Raw genomic sequence first — 23,238 nt, 5'->3', positions numbered from 1 at the left:
TAGGACCGCTAGAGTAGCGGTTACGAGCGCTACCACTGCGCCGTCGAGCCGGTACAGTGTGCCTCTGTGTGTGTGTGTGTGTGTGTGTGTGTGTGTGTGTGTGTGTGTGTGTGTGTGTGTGTGTGTGTGTGTGTGTGTGTGTAAGATGACAGCATTACCTCCCCATATGAATATAGCGGTCTTATGTACGGGGAGTAATACTTGTCGATCATGAGTTCAGCACGTGGTCCAAGACTACAGGAAAACACAACGAACACCGCGCGCGAGCGCACACACACACAAACTCATTCGGCTTTCTGATGGTATGCACACTTCCTTTCATATCTGCTCCCTGCATGGCGTACGTTTGTGTCACGTGGATTTTCACACTGACACAACAAAATACCTTTTCGCCACTGATCCATCGCCCAGTGTCTTATCGGAGCGACATTCAACAATGCACTGTGCATGCCATTCCAAGCTCTGGCCATGAGATTAATTCGCTGTGCATGCCTTCTTAGTGAACTTTTTGACAGCGACTTTTTGTAGTAGCTGGCGCTGAAGTACCATCGTTGCTCCTACTGGGTACTTACCATTAGTAAATACCGGTAGGAAAAGGTTAAGAAAATTTATGTTTAATTCTTACATTCCTCCTTTTAACAAAAAATTACAAGTGTATACATGGGCGAGATGACTCGCCGGTGAACATAATCTCTGGACAAGGAAGGCATATTACATATTAGTCAAAGCCAAGGGGTGATTATAGGCTACATAATCCACCCCCACTCCCAGTAACGAGAAAGGAGCGACACAGATTTTGTTGGTTTCATGTTGGTTGGTGAAGCGTCCTTTCTTGCTGAAGAAGGTTTAGTCGCTGGAGAGCGTGCGTAACGCGATACCATGGAACTTTGTCATTGGATGCAAGTGCGTGTCCTGTGGCTGACACCCGTGATTCGTGTGCAGGCTGGTGGGCCAGCATTCAGTGGTCCATGGACAGGTAAGTGATCCGGCAGTCAGCTCTCTATAGGCAGTCCCCCAGGACGGGTGGCAGGGCGGACGGCTGGACAGCTTCAGCATGTAGCAGCGGCTCGCTGGGTAGGGGAGTCGGCGGCGGCGCGGCGGTGACCAGCAGGCAGGGCGGGCGGCGGCGACTCAGCGGGCGGTCTGGGACAAGCGGCGGCGACTTAGCGAGGAGACTGGGACAGGTAGCGGCGACTTGGGACAGGTAGCGGCGACTCAGCAGGCGGGCCGGCAGTGAACAGCAGGCAGGGAGGGTGGCGGCGGCGGCCTTGGCCAGCAAACAAGGAGGTCGGCGGTGGCCAACATGCGGTCAGAGGCGAAAACGGCCGCTCTTCAGGGTTATCATTTATAGTAACCGGTGCTGATGCAACGTTGTTGCTACTACTGAGCACTTATAAAAAAAAAAAAAAAAAAAAAAAAATACCGGTGAGGAGAGGTTAAGAAAATCATTATTTTTTGACCTGTACTTCCCTTCTGTTAATAAAGAGAAAAAAATACAAGAGTACAAGAAACCAAGATGACTCACCGGTGAACATAATATCTGGGCAAGAAAGGTATATTACATATTAGTCAAAGATATGGGGCAACTTTAGGTTACAATTCCACAGGTCACCGGTCAAAACACATATATATAATGTGCATGCACGAATGTATGTTCTTCTAAATTGCAAAACTTCTAGATGCAAAAATGTTACGAGTGGAGTTCCTCAGGGCCATTTCTATTTACAGTATATATAAATTATATAGACCACGGACTAAAATCTATTATCTCCAAATTTGCTGATGATACAAAAATGTGTGGAATGGCAAATGATCACTTAAACCAGTTAGATATTCAAGAATCTTTAGATAAACTACAATAATGGTCTGAAAAGTGGCCAATGAAATCAACCAAGTAAATGTAAGGTTATGCACAGAGGTAAAAATAAGTACGGTTACAAATTATTTGGAAATTCGTTAACAAAAGTTGATAGTGAAAAGGATCTTGTCATAATTATCAGTAATGATCTCAAATCATCAAAGCAGTGTATGTTCGCCTCAGAAAAAACAAAAAAGATTCTATGACTGATTGCGCTATCTTTTAATTTTAAAAGTCCATCTTTTGTTAACAAGCTATATGAATAGTTAGTTCGTCCACATTTGGAATATGCTGTTTCCGTATGGTCACCGAATCTCATTGACAGATTGAAAAAAGTACAACTGCGAGCCACAAAACTGATTCCAAATATAAAAAATAAATCATACGAAAATCGACCAAAACATATTAATCTATTTTCCTTAAAAAAGCGTAGGCTCAGGGGTGATGTGATACAGGTCTTTAAGATTCCAAAGGAAATTAACATCAAAAGTGACGAAATGTTCACACTGAATGCGAACCAGACAAGAAATAATTGCCTCAAAATGTCAGGAAGTAGATTTAATTTGGAAGTGGGTAGAAACAACTTCGCCAACCGTGTAGTAAATGAATGGAATAAACTTCCTGCAGAGGTACTGCTATGTAGCACAGTTCTAAGTTTTAAGATTCATTTACTAGTAGATAAGCACCTACACTATGCTGTAATGCTTGACATTTATTTTATTTATTTACTTGTTACTGTTTATTCATTCATTGCTATTTATCTATTTATATTTTATTATCTATATATTCATTATTTATTATATATTATTATTATTTACCTGTTTGTTTGTTATTGATCATTATCTATTTATTTTATTTATTTATTTACTTTTTTCGCATCCGACCTAGTTATGTACCAAAAGGTCTCGTGTCGGCATGATCTTTCTTTGTATGTATACATCCATATTTCCATGTGTTAATTCATTTCTATTCGAATGCAGAACCGACGTAAGCGATCGGCCCGGAGGATCATCTCCCTCAACATCTCCCAACGAACAAGTTCGTAAAATGGATTGTGTTATCTAATTTCATCAAATATTGCATGTTATGTAGACTGACTTAATTTTCATATCAGTTTGTTAACATACGCTATTTATATATTCAAGTTTCACATGCAGCGGAGACAACATGAGAGTAATGTCAATAAGAATGTGTCACACTGTGGTTAAAATTAATGCAATAGTTCTCACTGCAGATGTAGCACTTGTTAATTAGTCTTTCGTATACTTTTTGCTGTACAAGAAAGCACACCTTATTCTAAGACAGGGATTCTTAAAGTAGTGCCTCACTAGCCCCAGGGAGTATCGAAATCGGTTCTTGGAGGGGTATCCTAAAAGTCATCCTGGAAACTATTGCTATTAATGTCATGTAAGAATAATACTTTATTCATTAATTTACCGGAAATAAGAATGAAAAATTCCCTAGAAACCAGCTGTTTGTAGCCGTTTTTTTTTTTTTTTTTTTTTTTGTCAATCAAAAGTTAGAATTAGTGAGGAATAAGCTAATATTGGACAGGGTGAGGGTATCAGTTTGACTTGGAGTCGAACTTTGGGGTATCGTCGGGGATGAAAAACTTTAAGAACCACTGCTCTAAGGTGACTGTACAGAAAATGTATCAGATAACCAGCAGTAAAAGGAGTACTTGGATAAGAATGTTCTTATGGTGTTTCAAGACTTTTCCCCAGGCTGCACTTATCAAGATACATTGACAAGAGTATACTATCTCTCCACAAATAATGGTTTACAAGCCCCTCCTTTACTCTATTTTATATCCATGGCTCACGTGATTGCTAGGTGAAATAGCGAGAGTAAATGATTGGTCGGAGGAACAAGTAGGTCGTGATAATCTATCGGCTGGGATAAAAAAAATGAGAGAGGTAGACGGGGCTAATTCGCCAAAATAGGTTGTAATGAGCATATTTAGTTTTGCTTTTGCCAAACTAGATGTGGTCATATTTAGTTTTGTTTTTGTCAAGGTAGATGTGTCTGCAAAGGTTGGCTTTCGCAACGGGGTGAAAAAAGATTAATTGCTGATTAAGTCGGTGAAATGATTGTTTATCTTTTATGCTCGGTGACCTAAAGCTTTGACCTTTCCATTACCATTACTTTTTCGCTTTAATCTCCTTCTCTTTCTTGGTTTCTTGCCGTCATGATCTTGGCGCACCTAAGATAATTTTTTTATTTTTTATTTACTCATATATTCATTTATTTATCATATATGTATATATATATATATATATATATATATATATATATATATATATATATACACACATATATATATATATACATATATATATAATCATATAATATATATATATATACATATATATATATATATATATATATATGTATATATATATATGTATATATATTATCTATTCATTTGTTTGTTTATTCATTAATTAATCTATTCATTTATTCATCTATATATCTATTTATCTGTTCATTCATTTATCTATCTGTTCTGTAAATTTATGTATTCGTTTAACTGTTTGTTTTTTAATTTAGTTATATATTTTTATATTTTGTTTGTTGTCATTTATTCATTCTTGATAATCTATTTATCTATCTATTTATTCATTTGTTTATTCATTTATCTATTCTTATCTATCTATTTAATTATTTATCTATCTATCTATCCATTCATTATTTTCTTCATTTATTATATATATATATATATATATATATATTTTTTTTTTTGGGGGGGGGAGGAACAGTAACAAAACTGGCGGTACAGTGGAAAAGACGTAATAAGGGAAACGATATTCTTGGAAATATTATTAGCTAAGCGCCTGAAATGACTAAAGTTAGAAAAAATTGAGACCTCAAATTAGTGTCTGGCACTTGGAGAAGAAGACCGAGTTTGCTCAATTGCGGGAGAGATAAGCATCTCACGGTGCTAAGGACATTGAAGGGAACGCCGCCCTCTCTAATCTCCGTCCCTTTTATCTTTGTTGCGTTGATCAGATTTTTGTGCTAAGGCAGATATGTGAGAAAGCTTTGGGAAAAGGTAAGGATGTTTTCTTAGGTCTTTATGAATTTGGAAAAGGCTTATGACAGGGTAGACAGGAAGGCACTGTGGGAGGTATTGGAGATATATGGGAGGAAAGCTGTTATAAGCAGTCAGGATTTTTTACGAGAATAGTAGAGCCTTTGTTAAAATTAGAAATGGAGAGAGTGAGTGGTTTGAGGTAAAGGTGGGACTTCGCCAGGGGTGTGTTATGTCGCCTTGGCTGTTCAATTTATACATGGATGGGGTGGTGCGAAAGGTAAATATAAGGGTAATGGGCCAGGGATTGGAGGTGGTTAAGGAAAATGGAGAAAAGTGGGAGATAAGCAGGTTGTTGTTTACTGACGACATTGTGCTTGTAACGGGATCAGAGGAGGGATTAAGGAAGTTAGTGACAGAGTTTGGGAAGGTGTGCGAAAGAAGGAAGTTGAAGATAAATGTGGGTAAAACTAATGTGATGAGATGTACAAGGGAAGAGGATGGCAGCAAATTGGAAGTGAGTATTAATGTATAGAGAATGGAGGAAGTGGGTAACTTTACAATCTTGGGTGCGAATGTAGCGGGAAAGGGAGGAGTGGAGGTGGAGGTAGAATATAGATTGAGGGAAGCAAGTAAATGCCTTGGGGAATTAAAAAAGTGTAATGGGAAATAGACATTTGGGAATGGATGATAAGAGGAGACTGTATGAAAGAGTAATTGTGTCGACAACGCTGTACGGGGCAGAAACATGGAACATAAGAGAGGAAGAGCTTAGATGTGGTTAAGATGAAATGCCTGAAAAGTATGATAGGGGTTACTAGGCTGGATTGAGTGAGAAACGAGGTGAGGAGAAGAGCGGGGATGGAAAGGGAATTGGAAGATAGAGTTGATGAAAGGGTATTGGGATGGTTTGGGCACATGAAAAGAAAGATTAATAAAAGAGGTGTGGAAGGCAGAGATGGAAAGAGTGAACATGAGGGGGCGACAAAGGATGAGATGGATGGATGGGGTAAAAGGAGCATTTGGAAAGAAGGGGATGTCTGTTGAGGAAGGAAGGGAGAAGACAGAAGATAGGGGTGAGTGGAAAATGGTCGTGTATGGATGATGTGATGCATGGAAGGGTGTGGGTGGAGGATAGGGTGATGAGGGAGTGTGCGTGAACGATATTTTGACGTAGCCCGAAGGGATTTCTCACTGTCTTCTCTTTTTCTGCATAAAGGGACATAGAAGGGAGGGGGGCTCGCCGATTAAATGAAGCGGCTTTGCTGTGAATATCTTGCTACATTGCTTCTGACCCAGGGTAGTGGGCGAGATGCTGGGATGAACCGTCATCCAGGAGGAGCCAAGATAAGAGGGAGGGATTGGGGTGAACGGGAGTGGAGTATGTAGGGATGGAATGCGTGGGAGTGAATTTTATGCCTTTGTTTTTCGGCTACCTCCCTTGTTAGGGGGAAAATGTTGTATGTACCGGTATGTATGTATTTATGTATTATTATTATTATTATTATTATTATTATTATTATTATTATTATTATTATTATTATTATTATTATTATTATTATTATTATTATTATTATTATTATTATTATTATTATTATTATATCATTATTATTATTATTTTTATTATTATTATTATTATTATTATTATTATTATTATTATTATTATTATTATTATTATTATCATTATTATTATTATCATTATTATTATTACTATTATTATTATTATTATCATTATTATTATTATTATTATTATTATTATTATTATTATCATTATTATTATTATTATTATTATTATTATTATTATTATTATTATTATTATTATTATTATTATTACTATTATTATTATTATTATTATCTATATATCAATACGATAGCGTGTGTTATTTATTTATTTTGTGTGTCACGCAAAACTGAATGGTTGAAATAAGGCATGTTTGTTCCGTAGACTTTATTATTATTATTATTATTATTATTATTATTATTATTATTATTATTATTATTATTATTATTATTATTATTATTATTATTATTATTATTATCTATATAATAATACGATAGCGTGTGTGTTATTTATTTATTTTGTGTGTCAAGCTTACATCATAAGCAACGACCTTCCATGGTGTCGAAGTTCTCGAAGCTGCCGAAGTTCTCGAAGGTGCCAAAGTTCTCGAAGGTGCCGAAGTTCTCGAACGTGCCGAAGTTCTCGAAGGTGTCGAGGTTCTCGAAGTTCTCGAAAGTGCCGAAATTGTCGAAGGTGCCGAAGTTCTCGAAGGTGCCGAAATTCTCGAAGGTGCCAAAGTTCTCGAAGGGGCCGAAGTTCTCGAAGGCGCCGAAGTTCTCGAAGGCGCCGAAGTTCTCGAAGTCGCCGAAGTTGTCGAAGGTGCCGAAGTTGTCGAAGGTGCCGAAGTTCTCGAAGGTGCCGAAGCTCTCGAAGGTGCCGAAGTTCTCGAAAGTGCCGAAGTTCTCGAAAGTGCCGAAGTTCTTGAAGGTCTGGAAGGTCTCGAAGTTCTGGAAGGTCTCGAACTTCTGGAAGGTCTCGAAGATCAAATGAAAATGAAGAAAGAAAATATGGACAGCTCTATATAATTGAAACAAATGAAGCATTAAATCTGAGGTCAAATGCTAATCAAAATTCTAATTGCTTATATTCAGTTTTCGAAAAAATATCTCAAGCAGTGGTCGATAATCTTTATGTAGTGGTATATAAAACATGAGAACTGTCGAACTTGAAGAGCAACAGAGAGCTACATTACAAAATATCCCTCCCACAAAAATAACCATGCAATCTATTGCCGGCCCTGATGCGAGGAGATATAATAATCCAACAAATGATGAAATTGCAGCAATATTTGTTGGTGATGATGGAGCACCTCCTGTCCAGCGTGACATTATAGTGTACCCTGAAGGACAACAGAGGGAGAGGATATCCTACCTCTCTTGCCATCTTGATGCAATGATTTACCCTCTTCTCTTTCGTGTAATTTACACGGGTTCCGCTAGTTATTATTATTATTATTATTATTATTATTATTATTATTATTATTATTATTATTATTATTATTATTATTATTATTATTATTATTATTATTATTATTATTATTATTGTTATTGTTATTACTATTATTGTTATTGTTGTCATTACTATTGTTAGTATTAGTATTATTGTTGTTATTATCATAATCAGCATTATTATCATAATTATTATTTCGGGTTAGGAATGGGAATGTGAGGACTCTTTTCTAGGATCAGGAAAGGTGTGTGATTATTTTTACTATTTTTTTTTATACATTTAGGGCCAGAAAAAATGTATCCCTCCATACCCAAAATTATCTGCAATAACCAAAGGATCTCGGGTTCAAAAACAGTAGTCTTTCTTCGAGAAACCAGAAAAATACAGCTTTATAAATTTCTTATCGGCAGCACAGAAAAAAAATAAATAAAGAAGTCGCCTGTAGGAGGTGGGGGGGAGTCTTCAGGCAGTAGTGTATTTATATGACAAGTAACAGATATGAGATTATCATCGGAGGTACTCAACGTAGAGGAAATTAGAAAAAAAAAGTAAGAAGTAGATGCGTGGCAAAGAAATTATCTAGAATGTTGCGTCTGTTTCCAAGACCGTCAGGAATATGAGTAGGTTGCTCAACTAGCAAATGCGGTTTGTTCAGGAAACATGAAAACTAATTCCCAGGATGAATCAGCTAAAGAGGAAGAAGTCCAAAGCCTGGGGCGAACATTGAAACCTTATGTTTAGGTATGAGAGAAAGAAGATTGAAATGAAATGTACCCCACTAAAGAAGTCAGGGAGCTGAAGTATTCTGTAAAATTTCCAGAGTTAGGCATGATATGCACATTTAAATATGCAGTGAAAATATGAAAATTAACTTCCACATTCCAGAGATTCTATATTGGCTATACTGAATTGAATCTATTTATTCAAGAAATTGCCTCCCTTCAATAGTCAAGGATTTACCTTTTATTCTTTCTGTTAACAGCTTTGCAAGGGAGGCAAGGGTAAGTACAGAGTGCATGCCAAGAATTGCTAAAATATAACTTGCACTAGATTCTTTCACTCCGTAAAACATGAACATAAGATATTTTCGCACAGATTATAGCAAAATGAATAGTCTATTTACTATGGCTGGGAAATATTTTCAAGGATTTGCCTATAATGGAGTGATGCCTCCTTACTTCCACGTTTGTGAATTGGCACCACATTAAATCTTTTCCATTCTTGTACAAAGGATTACAAAGGCGGAGCATGCCGACAGGAGACCCTTTGGTCCATATCTATGCCTTCCTTTAATGAACATACAATAAGACTGAATCTTGTTCGCCAGCTGTTCCCTACATTCTATAAGTATCCAGTCCGAGGTCCCGTCAGTTCCTGAAATTTTTCTCGCATCCAATGATCGCAAAAGATTGAACACTTCCTTCACTTCTACATTTCCATTTTCCAAACCAGAAATTTTGCTTTCCTGGCCTTCCTCTAAAAAAATAATCTCCTTTGTGAATACAGATCAGAAACTGCAATTTATTATTTCTTCCTGAGCTGAAACCTCTTCAAAAATCTCATCACCCACTATTTGTTTGGTGATTTCCTCCCGATGTCTTAATTTACCATTGATCTCTGCATTTATCTACAGCACACCTCTCAAAATCACTTTCCTACTGCCTCCGGATTCTTGTACAGTCATTTCTAGCTTGCTTAACTTGTTTTATTTTCCGGCCTGTATCTAGTGATACAGGTGAGGGGGTGTAGGAGTTTGTGTAGAGTTTTCTTGTATTATGTGGGTGGTCTTTCTTGGTGTGAATGCTTGGGAAAGGGACTGTTGGGGCGTTCGTCTGATCGATTGTAGTGTTTCTGTGTATGTGACACCTGGTCTGTTCATACAGGATCGTAGTTGTGTTTGGGCTTCTCTGGAGCTGTTGTATTCTGAGTCTCTGAGACACAGGACTTCTTTTTCAAATTGGTGTACTGTGCAGTTTGAGGATAATATAAAGTGATCTTGGTTGCAGTTTATACATTTAGCTGGGGTTGAGCATGTGGCACCGTGTGCAGGGGCCGAGCAGTGTATACATACGCCTTCGAGGCGGCGACAACATTGTCTGGTGTGTCGAAAATGCTGTCAGTTGAAGCAGCGGTGTGGGCGCAGACAATGTGTGTGTGTGTGTGTGTGTGTGTGTGTGTGTGTGTGTGTGTGTGTGTGTGTGTGTGTGTGTGTGTGTGTGTGTCAATGTAATTACAAATAAATGTATTTTCCAGAGTACGATTTCGCTACGACGATCTTCTGCTAGATGCTGTGGACAGAGACTCATTAAGTTCTTGTGTTTCCATATTAAAAGATTATAGAGAAAATGAACAATCTTATCTAAGGAATGAAACTACACCACTCACTCTGGCCGCACAAAAAGGGAACCCACAGATCATCAAGCTGCTCCTAAGTCATGGATTCTCTGTAAATGGGATAGACATAAATTTGCAAACAGCTCTCCATATTGCTGCTGAGAAAGGGAACGTCGCTTCTTGTTCGGAGCTTTTAGAGAGTGATGACATCAAACTTAATATGCGAGACTACCATGGTAACACGCCTTTGCATTTGGCGGGAAAACAAGGTAATGCAGAGATCTGTCAGCGACTTTTGAACAAGAATATTAAGATCATTGATATTGGAAATAATAAGAAGTTTACAGCTTTACATTTTGCCGTGAAGGAGGGTAATTATAAAGTTGCTAGACTTCTTCTCAATAGAGGATCCAATAGGGAAGCTGTGAATAAAGAAAAGCGCATCCCCCTTCACTATGCAGCTGAGCGAGGCTGTACGGAAAGTTCCCGTTTTCTTTTGGAGGAGGTGGCCGTCAAGCAGCTGAAGACTCAAGAAAGTAATGGCCTAACACCTCTGATGCTCGCAGCCAGGCAGGGTCACCACCGATGTTGCGTTCTCATGAAGAATGTAAACACCATCTCCATCCAGGATAACTACGGGAATACAGCCCTTCATTTCGCCTTCAGAAGGGAATTTCATAGGACAGCAGAAGTCCTGTTCTCAGTCGGTGCTGATGCTAATGTCTATAACAATAAAAAGTACACTCCCCTCTTAGAAGCCGCATCCAACAAGTCACCAGACTGTATAAGACTGGGTACTGAAAAAGGGGGTGATTTGCGCCTCAAGAACAGGAAAGGTCAGAATGCACTTCACCTAGCTGCACGCAGAGGCTCCGAGGAAACCTTGTTTTTCCTTCTAGAGCAGGATATTATGCAGCAAATGGTGAACGATCAAGATGAAAATGGTCTCACGCCACTCCATCACGCAATCACCAATGAGAGCACTGAGTGTTGCATCGCTCTCTGTCAGAAAGGAGCTTCGGGTAGTCTACCTAGTACAGAGCTGACGACACCACTCCATCTTGCTGCTAACACTGGTAACGCCAGCGTATGTAAGCAAATACTCTATGAAAAAAGAATTCTGGCTAGTCCAGAAGATGGGAATCAAAACACACCTTTACATCTGGCTGCCGCTCAGGGGTCCGTGGAATGCTGCAGACTCCTCCTTCGGAAGCACGCCAGGGTTTCTGCAAAGAACGCTAAGGGGCAAATTCCTATCCATCTGGCTGCTGAGAAGGACCATAAGGATTGCGTTGAGCTGCTGGCAAGAAATACAGGTACAACACAGAAAACGACAGATGAGGAAGACAGAACCGTGCTCCATGTGGCCGCCGCCTCTGGGGCATTGGGGTCCTGCAAGGTTCTTGTTCATATATGCCAGTCTCTACTCTGGACCACGGCCAAGACCGATACTCTTCCTCTAGACTTTGCATTCGAAGGAAAACATGATGATGTGTACAGATTCTTATTACAAAACATGCCATTGAAGAGAATCCAAAATCTAGTAATCAAGAAAAGACGAGAAGCTTTGGAAGTTCGTCTTCATAGGCACCTGAAAGAAGCTCTCCATAGGAAAAGACTGTAAGTACTCTGGCCCAACAGTGCTTCAGTATGGATGTGTGTGTTTCTAAAATACTTTACTTTTTTTTTTTTTTTTTTTTTTTTTAAGTTTTTACTGTGAACAAGTGTAGCACGACCCGTTGTAGTAAGCGTACAAAAGTTTTGAAATATCCCCATAATAAAATGGTGAGGTAGGACCTAACTGAAACAATATAATGTTGCATTTATTTGAATTATAAGTATTGATTTTTATTTTGACAGTTATAACTTTCTAGACCAGTCTATCATTTCATCGATTTTTATATTCATTGCTGTCCTCCAAAATATAGGTGCAGCAGAAAAACACACATATAGAATTTCACTAGTTACAATGATCAACCCAGTGCTCTTCCATTTCTCGAGGCAAGGCTTATCAGTTTTTCATCAGAGTTTCTGATAACCAGTGAAACTTGCGTTGAGCAGCAGGTCGACCACTTACTTCTTCCTTTCTAACTACTTGTCACTCCCATTTCCATTTCTACTCCCTTACGTTCTTTTAATTACTTTTTACAAGTCTGTTCTTTTATCCTGTTTTTTCTATTCCCGTCCCTTATACGTATTGGAACCTCACGAAATATGGACAATTCCGCTTGCTGTTACGGGTTCCTGCTATACTCGCTCACAATGAATACAGCCTTAGTGGCCATCATCAAACAAGTGCAAGAGTTGTACGCTGACCTTTTTCAGTCTGGTGGTCAGTTTAATGACATTGTTCTGGCTAATTCCAGACAATTTTATTCAATATTAAAAAGGCCCTTTTGCCGCAATGTTTGTGAAACTGGAGGATGGAAATAATCTTGATAATTGACTGTGTTATAGTAACACCCTTATGGGCATTTGGTATTGATTACATTATTGCATTTCTTGTTTCAGAATAGTTATTCAAGCTCTAGTTGAGTCCTCATGGTGGAAGTACGCAGTAACGGATAAGCAAAGACCAAGCAAGAATTTCATTTACTTAGTAGAGAAGTATCCTCAGCATGCCCAGACTATCCTTGACAAATGCAATACTCTAGATGAAAGGGCCTTGGGATTGTCTCTTTTAACTAATTTTCACTCTACTCCACCCGGTCGATACTCCTTGTGCCTTCCAGATAAACACAAGGAGTCAAACTATCCCAATCAGGAATCGGGTAACCTTTCGGAAGACGTTTGCTTTCGTTATACCAGCGACCAAGCGTGGTTCGAAGAACACCCTTTGGTGAACATGGTAGTCAACAAAAGACTGGATCTTCTAAAGCACCCCGTCACTGAAGTCTGGATCCTCAACCAGTGGCTGCGTTTCGCCGTTGGATTTTACATCTATTTGGCTTTTGAGCTTCTTTTCGTTGTTCTTTTGTCTGTTCTTGCCCTCATCACAAGGTACGGTTAAAAAGAAAATTGAGTGTAAGTGCATTTGCATGTTCCATCTTCAACAACCAAGCAGTCAGTTATCCTCACTTGCAGTTATTATTTTCAGCAACTGGGAGAAAAACATCTTAGGAAGAGAAATAATATGCGGCTTTCCCACTTGCTATAATGTCTCCGACTTTGGATGCACAAGAAATGTGGACGAAAGTGCAATCTTGAGCTGTGGAAAGAGGATGTCTTCGCCACACTATTCGGCAGGTCCGGAATTCGTCAACGAAACCGTTCTTTGCAGCGACGTCGTCCCCCGGTGGTCGCCGAGGGTCATCTGCGTCAGCGTCTGTCTTGCAGTAATTCTTGTTATCGTCATCGTCACAGAAATATATTTCCTAATGCGTGTAAGTTATTCTTCTATACCTGTACTCTTTCTTTAAACTTTTCAGAATTCATAAAAAATATCATTAGTTGATGAGTTGAGTCTTAGCTGAATACGCCTGGAAAGACTGTGAGAAATTATACAAAAATTACATGTAAATGCATATCCTTGCCTCTATTCGCATGCATGCCCAGATAAACAATTATGGAGAACCATTCAGAGGTGAAGAGTCTATGCGCTGGATTTGCGTTTCTGGAAGTACCACTGTCAAATGGGAAAAAAAAAAAAAAAAAATGGAATACAGAAATCATGAAGTTTTCATTCGATAAATTAAACATTTAGTAGAGATAAATCTTTCTCATTTTTTCCCTTTCTTTTTTAAGAGAGGGAAGATGAATGGGTGTTAAAGTTATGTCATTTTCTGCAAATTGATTATTTTAACTTCAACAAGCTGGTCAACCTGCACATCCGTTATGGTGTTAGTTGAAGTAGTAGTAACAACAGAAACGTACATTTCTAGGCTTTTTCCCAAAGATTTTTCATTCAAACCCTGGCTGATAGAGACAATTAATACAAGAAGTAGATACTCAATTTGATAGATTTATAGCGCTCTATTTAAGAATGACTAATTTCTCTTTTCTTCATTTGAATTACCTAGTTTGGACGTTGGTACTGGCGTCATTGGTGGTTGCCGAAATTCCTAAGAATAGTGACGACGTTAACCTTCATAACACCTTGGACGTTGTGTTGTCTCCGCACGGGTATCAGAGAGGTAAGTTCTTCAGAATTCTTACAACGTGAAGAAACTTGGTTGGACGTTTGGGCTTATTAGTCTGTTCTATAATAATGCTTCAATACAGTATCAGGACACAAGGGTGGATACTTTAGCTTCTGTCTCATTAACCATCAGAGTATGAGATCCTATGTGAAGACTATTTTCACATTAACATGACGGTTGAGGTAATAATGCGCATAAGACAACATATGTCAGATTTCTGTAAACATTTGTCTGTAACATTTCTTTATCTTTGATTACTGCTACACCACCCCCCTAAAAAAAAAGAAACATACAATCTTTGGGGATATATAACTTTTTTATAGTTCTGTGCAACTGGCACACAACAATAATTGGGCATATCGAGTAATTAACTGCAGATACACTACAAATGCAATTTCTGGGTTTGCTGTTATCCTAGAAAGTTGCATCTCTATAGTCAGGGAATGAGAAAGTTTCTGAATTGATCTGGGGTTATGTCATTTGCCATTGCGTGAGGCCCCATGCCCACAACTATGTAGTAAATCAACGACGACGGCCCGAGCTTGCTCCTCGTCACCATTGCTATGTCTATTAATGATGCCATCACCATTTCCATTGTTTATATAATTGCTCTCACTTTCAATCTTTTGACGTGGCCTAAAGGGATTTCTCCTCGTCTTCTCTATTTTCGCACGAGGGGACAAGGAATGAAGGTCGTAGTGTAAATGAAACGCCGGGCCCTGTTGTAGACGCGCTGTGTCTTGCTGCATTGCTTCTAAACCGGGCAGTGAGTGGGCGGGGAGGAGGGATGACCCTGTATCCACGAGGAGCTAAGATGAAAGGGAAATAAATGGATGACTGGTGGGAGTAGGATGGGTGAGGATGGGTGCATGCCTTGGCGTTCTACCTCCCTTATAAGAGGGAAGAAACTTATTGGTATATAGATAATTTTTTCGTCTTACTTTCACCGTCAATGTCATAAGGTTTGTTCCTCTTATTTCGTAGTTTTATTGATTGTTATATACCTTTTATATGCAAAAGACACCAGCTTTACCATATACATAAATTGTAAACTCAATATTTGATATCAAGAATCTACAGTTTGTCTTGTATTGTTGAAAGTTAGATCCTTCGACAGTATAACTTTAAAAGAGGGAAAAAAAATAAAAATAAAAATAAATCGACAATTCCATCGCTATGTATGACTTTACAGGATTTCCAGTGGATCTCGGGGATTGTGGCTGTCCTCCTAGGATGGTTCATCTTCATTAAAGCCCTCCTTCGGCTCCCTCTCCTCTCCTTCATCCTGCCCATCACCTGGGACTTCATGAAGAGCTACCTCAGGCTTCTCCTGTGCATATCCGCTGTAATTCTTCTCTCCGCATTTACTTTCCACTTATTACTCTGGAACCAGAAGGCCTTTGAAAATATTCCTCAGGCTATGGTCAAGACGGTCGTTTTAATGCTAGGAGACTATGGTTACGATGATATGTTTTTGGGTGATGATAGTGTGGCTTACCCTGTCACCACGAACATATTCTTCATGGTATTTATCATCACCATAGGTAGCTTTATTGTAAATCTAATCATCATGAAGCCAAATGACTTGATGGAAAACTTCAGACAACGAGCCTTCTTTGATCGAGTTGCATCCAGAGCTCAGTGGGTCTTGATACTGGAGATGTGTGTCCCTAAGTTCTTAGCTTTAGATCCTCCTGATGATGGAAGCTCAAAAAATTGGCTGCAGAAGCTTAACCTTAGTCTCTGGTCACAGGAAGACCAAGAAGGAAGCAAATACCTCTCAGAAGGTTCTGCTGATTGCAAGCAAAGCCTTCTAGACCTTTGTGACAGGATGGATAAGCTAAAAGATCAGATAGATGAGCTGAAGGAGGAGCTATCCGCCACGCGTAGGGCAACAGGTAACCTCCCACTACCTCGGGCGATCTTGACAGAATAAATTACTGAGTAGTTCATAGCAGGAATATTTCTGTAATCGTTAAGGGATATTACACAATAATCTTTCTTAGGCTGTTCTAAGTGATTCAATTCACCTCCCACACAAACCTATCGCACAATTCTTGGGAATTCTGTCTTGGGAATAAACAGATGTGTATACCATCATTCAAACTATTAGAATTTTGTTAGGCAGAGTAATTCCCAGTTATAACTACCGAGTATCATATTGAGTAATTTTTGAATTATGCGCTGAGGCAACTGACAAAGCTTTAGAATCGCAACAATACAAACACTGCATCTGAGCTTATGCTAGCCTTCTCTGCTAACTGAAATATTTCACACAAATCGGTCATTAACTCAGAATTCCATTTAAGCGATGCCAACAATACTCTTGTAGATATCCACTGGAAAAAATATATTCAAATGTTGTTTGGTTTTTGCATTAGGCAAATAGTGTGATGTACTGTACAGCGATTCTGCCTTAACAATGCTCCTGGCAATGAGAATTTGCTAACTATGAGTGAGGTGCCAATTAACGGAAACAAGTCTCGGTGGGCTTGGCAACACTGGACTCCTGTCACTTATTATTACGTCAATTTTCGTCCACCGGGAATATCTCCACTAGAAATTTAATACGGTAGATTGATCTATATTCAATAGTAGATTGATGGTGGAGTGACTTTGTAAATTATATTATGATAGTCCAAACACATGTAGTCATATTGTAACAAGTATTGCAGTTACTATAGTGATATTGTAATATATATTATAGTGATAAGGCAACATTGTAAAAGTATATCGCAATATTTTAGATGTGCGTAACTGGCTCGTGTGTAGTTGGCACAAGTAGGTCAAAGGCACCTTCCTCTCGTGCGCGACCCAGTTATTGAGGCACGTTTGGCACGCATTCACGCCAACACGTCAGTGGCACGTGTGCCTACATGTTCCTTATGTAGCTAGTTCCTATCTTCTTCCTGAACTTATCGTAGCATGCAGATGTTTCACATATGTACCTATGCCTTAACACAACCTTCCATATATATTGTGTAGATATGACCTATGACCTTAGGCTAAGTCTGGCAATCCTGTATATCCGAGAGACCCAAATGTACTCGTAAGTGATTACTATGACTAGGCCTTAGCCACTTACACGCAGGGCTGCTGGACAACTATATTGTTGTGACATTAAGACGTGCATATCTGATGTTAATTTCTTATTGTCACGAGTAAATTTGACAAAGTTTGTAGTAAGGCGATATATGCACTTACCTATCAAAATCCAAATAGACCTATGAAACTCATATAATCGTTGATCATTAACCAATAATCCAACGCAAATCTAGAGACTCCGGAGTGACCAATTTATGTGGACAAGGAGTAACGAGTGGAAAATACATTAAATAGCAGTGACCGTGGTTCGCAACTTCGCCTGTGGTACACCAGTGACGTCTTATTGCGTATAACAAGAAACCCAGGCTAATTGCATGTAGTCGTCAACACGTACACTAATTCGCAAACTCAATTGTCTGTTTTCGATGTCGCAAGCAGGGCTGGTTTTAAGCCTGTTTGACAGATTTGATCAAATTGGGCACTGCGCGGAAGTATTCGAGTCCAAGCTTTGACCAGAGAACATTGTGACGGACTTTGTTTAAACTGGTAAGAAAGTAATAATACTGTAGTCCTTATCATCTAAGGGATTTGTCAATGAGCTCTTGTAGTTATTGATCTTAACTGATTGTGAAATGTTTTTAGGTTGTATGTTTCAATTAAACTACTGGCTATCGGCCTCCTTTGTCTCCCTAGCCAAAAATTCCCTGTTTCATATTCATTTGACCCAGTAAAATAGATATATTCCAGAGCTAATGAAATATATATATCATTATTATCAAGATCAAAACAGGCTATAGATTTTTTTTATAATTTCATTACGCTCAAAGAGCGGCAAGCCTAGTACACAGGTAATTAACTATTTACATGAGAATCGTGACTCACAGGACACGCTGTTCGACTGAGGCGGCAATTTGTAGACAAGTACAAATTTCCAGAGGTTGGGACACAGTGGTGGAGGACATGGTGATACAATCAGGGGCAACAACAGCATGTATAAAACAGCAGTGTTAATAATATCACTGTCAACATTATATACAAAACAAAAGTATGTCCACAGTGAAGGCAATAATTTTCTCGAGGCGAGTAGCGAGCGAGTCAAATTTAACAGTAAGTGCAGAGGTTGACGCGATGATAGCCTGCTGGGCATCCACGAGCGATTTGAGTGTTGTATCGTTAACCAATGGTCGTGTAGACAAGGAGTCAAAGGCGGTCATAAGAGAATCAAAGCGAGCTTCAGTGCTATCCAATCGAGTTTCAATAATTGTAACACGATTTGTGAGGGAGACACACTGAGACTTGAGAGATTCTACGGCCTCTTGGAGTGTAATGATCTGTCGAGAGGCGGCAGCAGTGGATGGCGGCGGTGGTGGCGGTGGAGTTTGCGTACTCAGAGCCAAGCATACTCGTTTGGCACATCCATGCCATTCATTAACCCCAGGCATTTGGCATCGCGGGCATTTGCATTGCGACTTGTCTGGTGTAGGTGGTTTTGTTGAGTCTGTCGATGATGTCGAGGCAGAGGTAGGTGCTGTGGTTGCTGTAGGAGTACGATGAGGGCAGGAACGTGAGTCATGTTCAGCTGAGCACCATGCACACTTTTCATGGGCATTGCAATACCGAGAAATATGGCCAATATCCCAACATTTGAAGCACCATGGCTTTTCGTCAGGCATTTTGCGGAGTTCACATGATGGTAGGCAAGGAAGGAAGGAAAAGTTAATGTGGGATGGTGGTGGGTTAGGTAGGCTCCACGTAATTACAAGTCTGTTGATGGGTACCTTATTCTGTAGAAAACGGCGTACAGAATATACTCCTGTTAGTTCCTTAGCTAGGGATGGCTCAACATCAGTAGGGTATCGAGTGATGAGATATGTGGGGAACTTGCGCGGTCTATCTACAGAATCTTGTATATCAAGAGGTAACGACAAAATCGCCCCATCCTTGACCTCACCTATGATGTCCTGTCGGCGTCTCGATATATAGACATAACTAGATGTGACAGCTGACATTTTGACCTCGGCTAGTTCTCAATTAAGACCGAACATTCTTACGACTTCGGAAAGCCATCTTAATTTCTCAATAACTCATGGGTTTCCTCTGAATTGCAGTTTGACATACTCGGAACGGGGGGGGGGGGTTCAAAGGCAAGGGAAGTAGGTGAAGGTGTGGGTGTGGGAGTGGTATTCTGTGTAGCAGAGAGTGATGGAATGGGTGTAGTAGTGTCTCGCAGAGGCATAGCCTTGCCACTCTTGGTGGCCTTGGCAGCAAGAGATGACACTTCGCTATTGGCATCGGAATCGTTATCTATGCGACGCTTTGCGGAAGTGTTGGTGAAGTCCATAGGCTGGGGGGATGGACTGACTGGTGCCATTTGTCGGTGATCGTGATAACTAATACGAGGCTAGTTTTTCAGTGACAGGTCGTCATCATCACTTAATACAAGATCCGCCTCAATTTTTGCAAGTGAGCCGGGATCTGTGTATTCCATTTTACGAGGCAAGTCTGCAGCACTTGTAACTTGAGTAGTTTTACCAGGTGAGTGACATAGCCATAAGGTGGGTATCTACGTCAAATACCTCGCACTGCGCATGCGCAGATGTAAGGAATTCGATCAGGGAGGCCCTCCCCGAGTATTAATCACTTTTTCGGTAAAGTTCCACAACAAAGTTCACTGATAACACTGCACGTTGCACTGAGTTTTTAACACGGCTTCCGGCCAACTCCGAATAATAGGAACACCGTATATCTTGCGAAAAAAGGGGCTTAGTAGCAGAGCTTATCCAAGCAACCGACACCTACCGTGTTCAACCGTCTGATTTTCAGGCTATAGGCTAATCAATAAGAGGACTTGTACATTAATATGAGATTGAGATAACGTCATGCTAGCCTAGGGCCTAGCCTATTGCCTAGGCTTAAGTATTAACATGAAAATAGATTAGACCTAAGCGTAGAATCTATGACAATGTTAGCGACCGTAGATGGAATTGGTTAGGATATTCGGGTTTTATAAAGATGAATAACCCCGAAGCTAGGTTAGTTTCAGTCGATCTATTCTAGGTTAGGTCGCTGTGGGGGTTATAACCTACATCTTTATGAGCTGGTATCCAAAATTATTCAGTTATAGGGGCGTGTGTATCTCGGGGTTATTCACCTTTACAAGATCCAGATATTCTAGGCAAGGCTGTTTCTGTCATTGTTTCAAAATTTTGTGGTGATTTGATTTAGCATCAAAAGAGCACCAGGCTACTGTTACTGTTATTGCACTCCTAGGGCTTAATATAGCCTATTTGATGTTTTTGTGATTTAGAAGATAGTTTAGCTTCACCATGCGGATGTTTTTTTTTTTTTTTTTTTTTTTTTTTTTTTTTTTTTTTTCTCGGGGTGAATGAAATCCGTCATACTTTTACCAACGACGATGACAATGTTGTTCCACTAATGGAACAACGTAGACATGTTATCAGGGATACCAAGTCCAATTTTATGACAAATTACTAAAGTATTTTTCTATGTGAAAATTTAAGGCTAAATATTTCTAAATATACTTATTCTACCTTTTTTACCTTAAATATATAGCCTGGAGAATTAGCAGCTTAAAATTTGCATATCATTTACAAAACGTGGGTTTTTGACCTAAGGCTGTGAAACCAAATCACCATTACCAAAAATTCAAAAAGGCAGATTTAGATCTATGTAATCTCTAGATCTAAGTAGATCTAGATTCTATTTAGCTCATGTTTTTTTTACTGCAAAAATATAGATAATTTACATTAGTTTATTTCGGAAATTCCTTCAGAATGCAGAAGAGTTTGAAATTGTTTTACTTTATTCATAATATTCATATATGAACATACTTATAATTTTTCAGTGTAGGGACTTGTAATTATTAAGATTTTTTCAGTTTATTGTCATTGTTTATCTTAAAACCCCATAGATCATGGCAAGCGCAGAGATAGAGACAAAGGGTGTAAATATTTAAGCGGAAACCGGAAACGAGCACTTGCTAAGGCTATGGTAACTGAAAATGAAAGAATATCTTTGAAGCGCTCATGTACTAAGGATGAAGACAACAGAAATTCTTCAGAAAATGATACAGCCTTAGTCCAATAACAATTGATGAATACAATGATGAAACTGGCAATAAATCAGAAAAGAATGACGCAGCTGTGAATCAAATTGAAAACGATCTCAACACACCAGAAGACAGCACCGAAGCGAAAAGTCCACTTTTAGCCGAAAAAGACAAAGCCCAGGCATTACGCCATCATGGATCATCTTTGAGAAGAGTTGTAATCAACATTTATGATGACCCAGCCAGCTGGTCAGCATATATCAAAACAAGTGCACATTTCATAAAGTTTATGTAAGTTGAAAATAGCACAGGAAAAAGATTAATATAAAACATTATTAAAACCACTGGAGGAATTAAGTAGAAAGGTGAAAGACATTCAGGGCCAAGGGTACGACAATGGTAGTGAAATGAAAGGTCACACAACTGAAGTTGCCTACAAGCACGGCTATTGAAGAATAATTCAAGAGCATTCTTTGTACCCACTGCATATCACAACTATAACCTTTTACTTGGAGATGTAGCCAATTTTTGTCCATATGCTATAACAAATTTTGGGGGACCTTGCAAAGGATCTACATATTGCTATCAGTGGGCAGTTTTTTACAAACATTTACCCAGGTTATCAATGAAACCGTTGAGCAATGCAAGGTGGTGGTGTCGGAGTTATAATGTCAAGGCCATTCGTCATCAGGTTGGAGAAGTATGTACTGCACTTGTTGAAATATCAGAGATAACAGATGAGCCCAAGGTAAAAGTAGAAGCTGAATCGTTAGCAAACCCGCTAAAAAGAAAGAAAAAAAAAAAAAAAAAAAAAAAAAAATATATATATATATATATATATATATATATATATATATTGGCTTGAAGTACTTTTTAAAGTTAACTATGTAAGCAAGGAAGCGCAAGGTAAAACAAAGGACATTGATGAAGGCATAAAGTCACTTGAAAAACTATTATCATGGCTAAGAATTTATAGAGAGAGCAGTTTTAATGTCCTGATAGGCGCAAATGAATTGTCTGAAGTTGTCGAACTACCATTGGAGTTGAGATAATTTCAAGAAAAAAACTACGTAGAAGGAAGAGAATGTTTTGATAAGAGAAAAAAAACAGCTTTAGCTGATTCAAAAGAGGTGCACATAGTTCAGTGCATCAGTTTAGTGCTAGACAGCATCTTTAGAGTTAAGCAGTTTAAAACCACGTCAAATTATTTGGCTTTCTTGATAACTTTCAAAGCTTACAAATGGCGGAAATAAGGAAACACACAGCATACAGTGAAGTAGCTTTCACCACTGATGAAGGGGTAGTTACTGAAACAAAGATGTGGATGGCTATTTGTTAGCCGAAGAACTTGAAACTGAAAACTTCTCTTCCCTTCAGTGTCGATAAGCCTCAAGTTCTGTTTGAATATCTAGTAGTAAACAATCAATTTATAGTGTTTCCTAATATTCTTATTGCTTTGGTGATTTACTTAACAATGACCGTAACAATCGTATCGAGCGAAACATTTCTTTCTCAAAACTAAAACTGATTGAAAGATACTTACGGTCAACAATTTCAAAAGAGAGACTAAACAATTTGGCGATGCTGTCTATAGTGATTAGCATTACTAAAACCATTGAATTTTATATCGTTTTGAAAGATTTTGCAAATAAAAAAGTCAGAAGTTTTTTTCTAAAAGAGCTGTGCATAAACATGTCTTAACTTCTGTTAGAAAAATAAAACTTTCATGTTGTCTTTCAATTTTAGTATATC

The 23,238-nt window shown here is 38.8% G+C and overlaps 1 protein-coding gene across 1 annotated transcript; it reads left to right on the top strand.

Annotated features, from left to right (window-relative positions):
* The first annotated feature begins 879 nt into the window (after positions 1-879).
* Positions 880-17,994, top strand: LOC143028918 (transient receptor potential cation channel subfamily A member 1-like). The gene is made up of 7 exons (XM_076191271.1): positions 880-976; positions 2,851-2,896; positions 10,153-11,853; positions 12,745-13,233; positions 13,331-13,616; positions 14,253-14,366; positions 15,565-17,994. The coding sequence occupies exons 1-7, from the start codon at positions 880-882 to the stop codon at positions 16,306-16,308; spliced, it is 3,477 nt and encodes a 1,158-aa protein (XP_076047386.1). The 3' UTR covers positions 16,309-17,994.
* The last annotated feature ends 5,244 nt before the right edge of the window (positions 17,995-23,238 follow it).

Source organism: Oratosquilla oratoria, chromosome 10, assembly GCF_046742065.1.
Source record: "Oratosquilla oratoria isolate Oo_2021 chromosome 10, ASM4674206v1, whole genome shotgun sequence".
Taxonomy (NCBI): Eukaryota; Metazoa; Arthropoda; class Malacostraca; order Stomatopoda; family Squillidae; genus Oratosquilla; species Oratosquilla oratoria.
The sequence above is the reverse complement of the archived record's forward strand: the minus strand, read 5'-3'. Positions and strand labels throughout refer to the sequence as shown.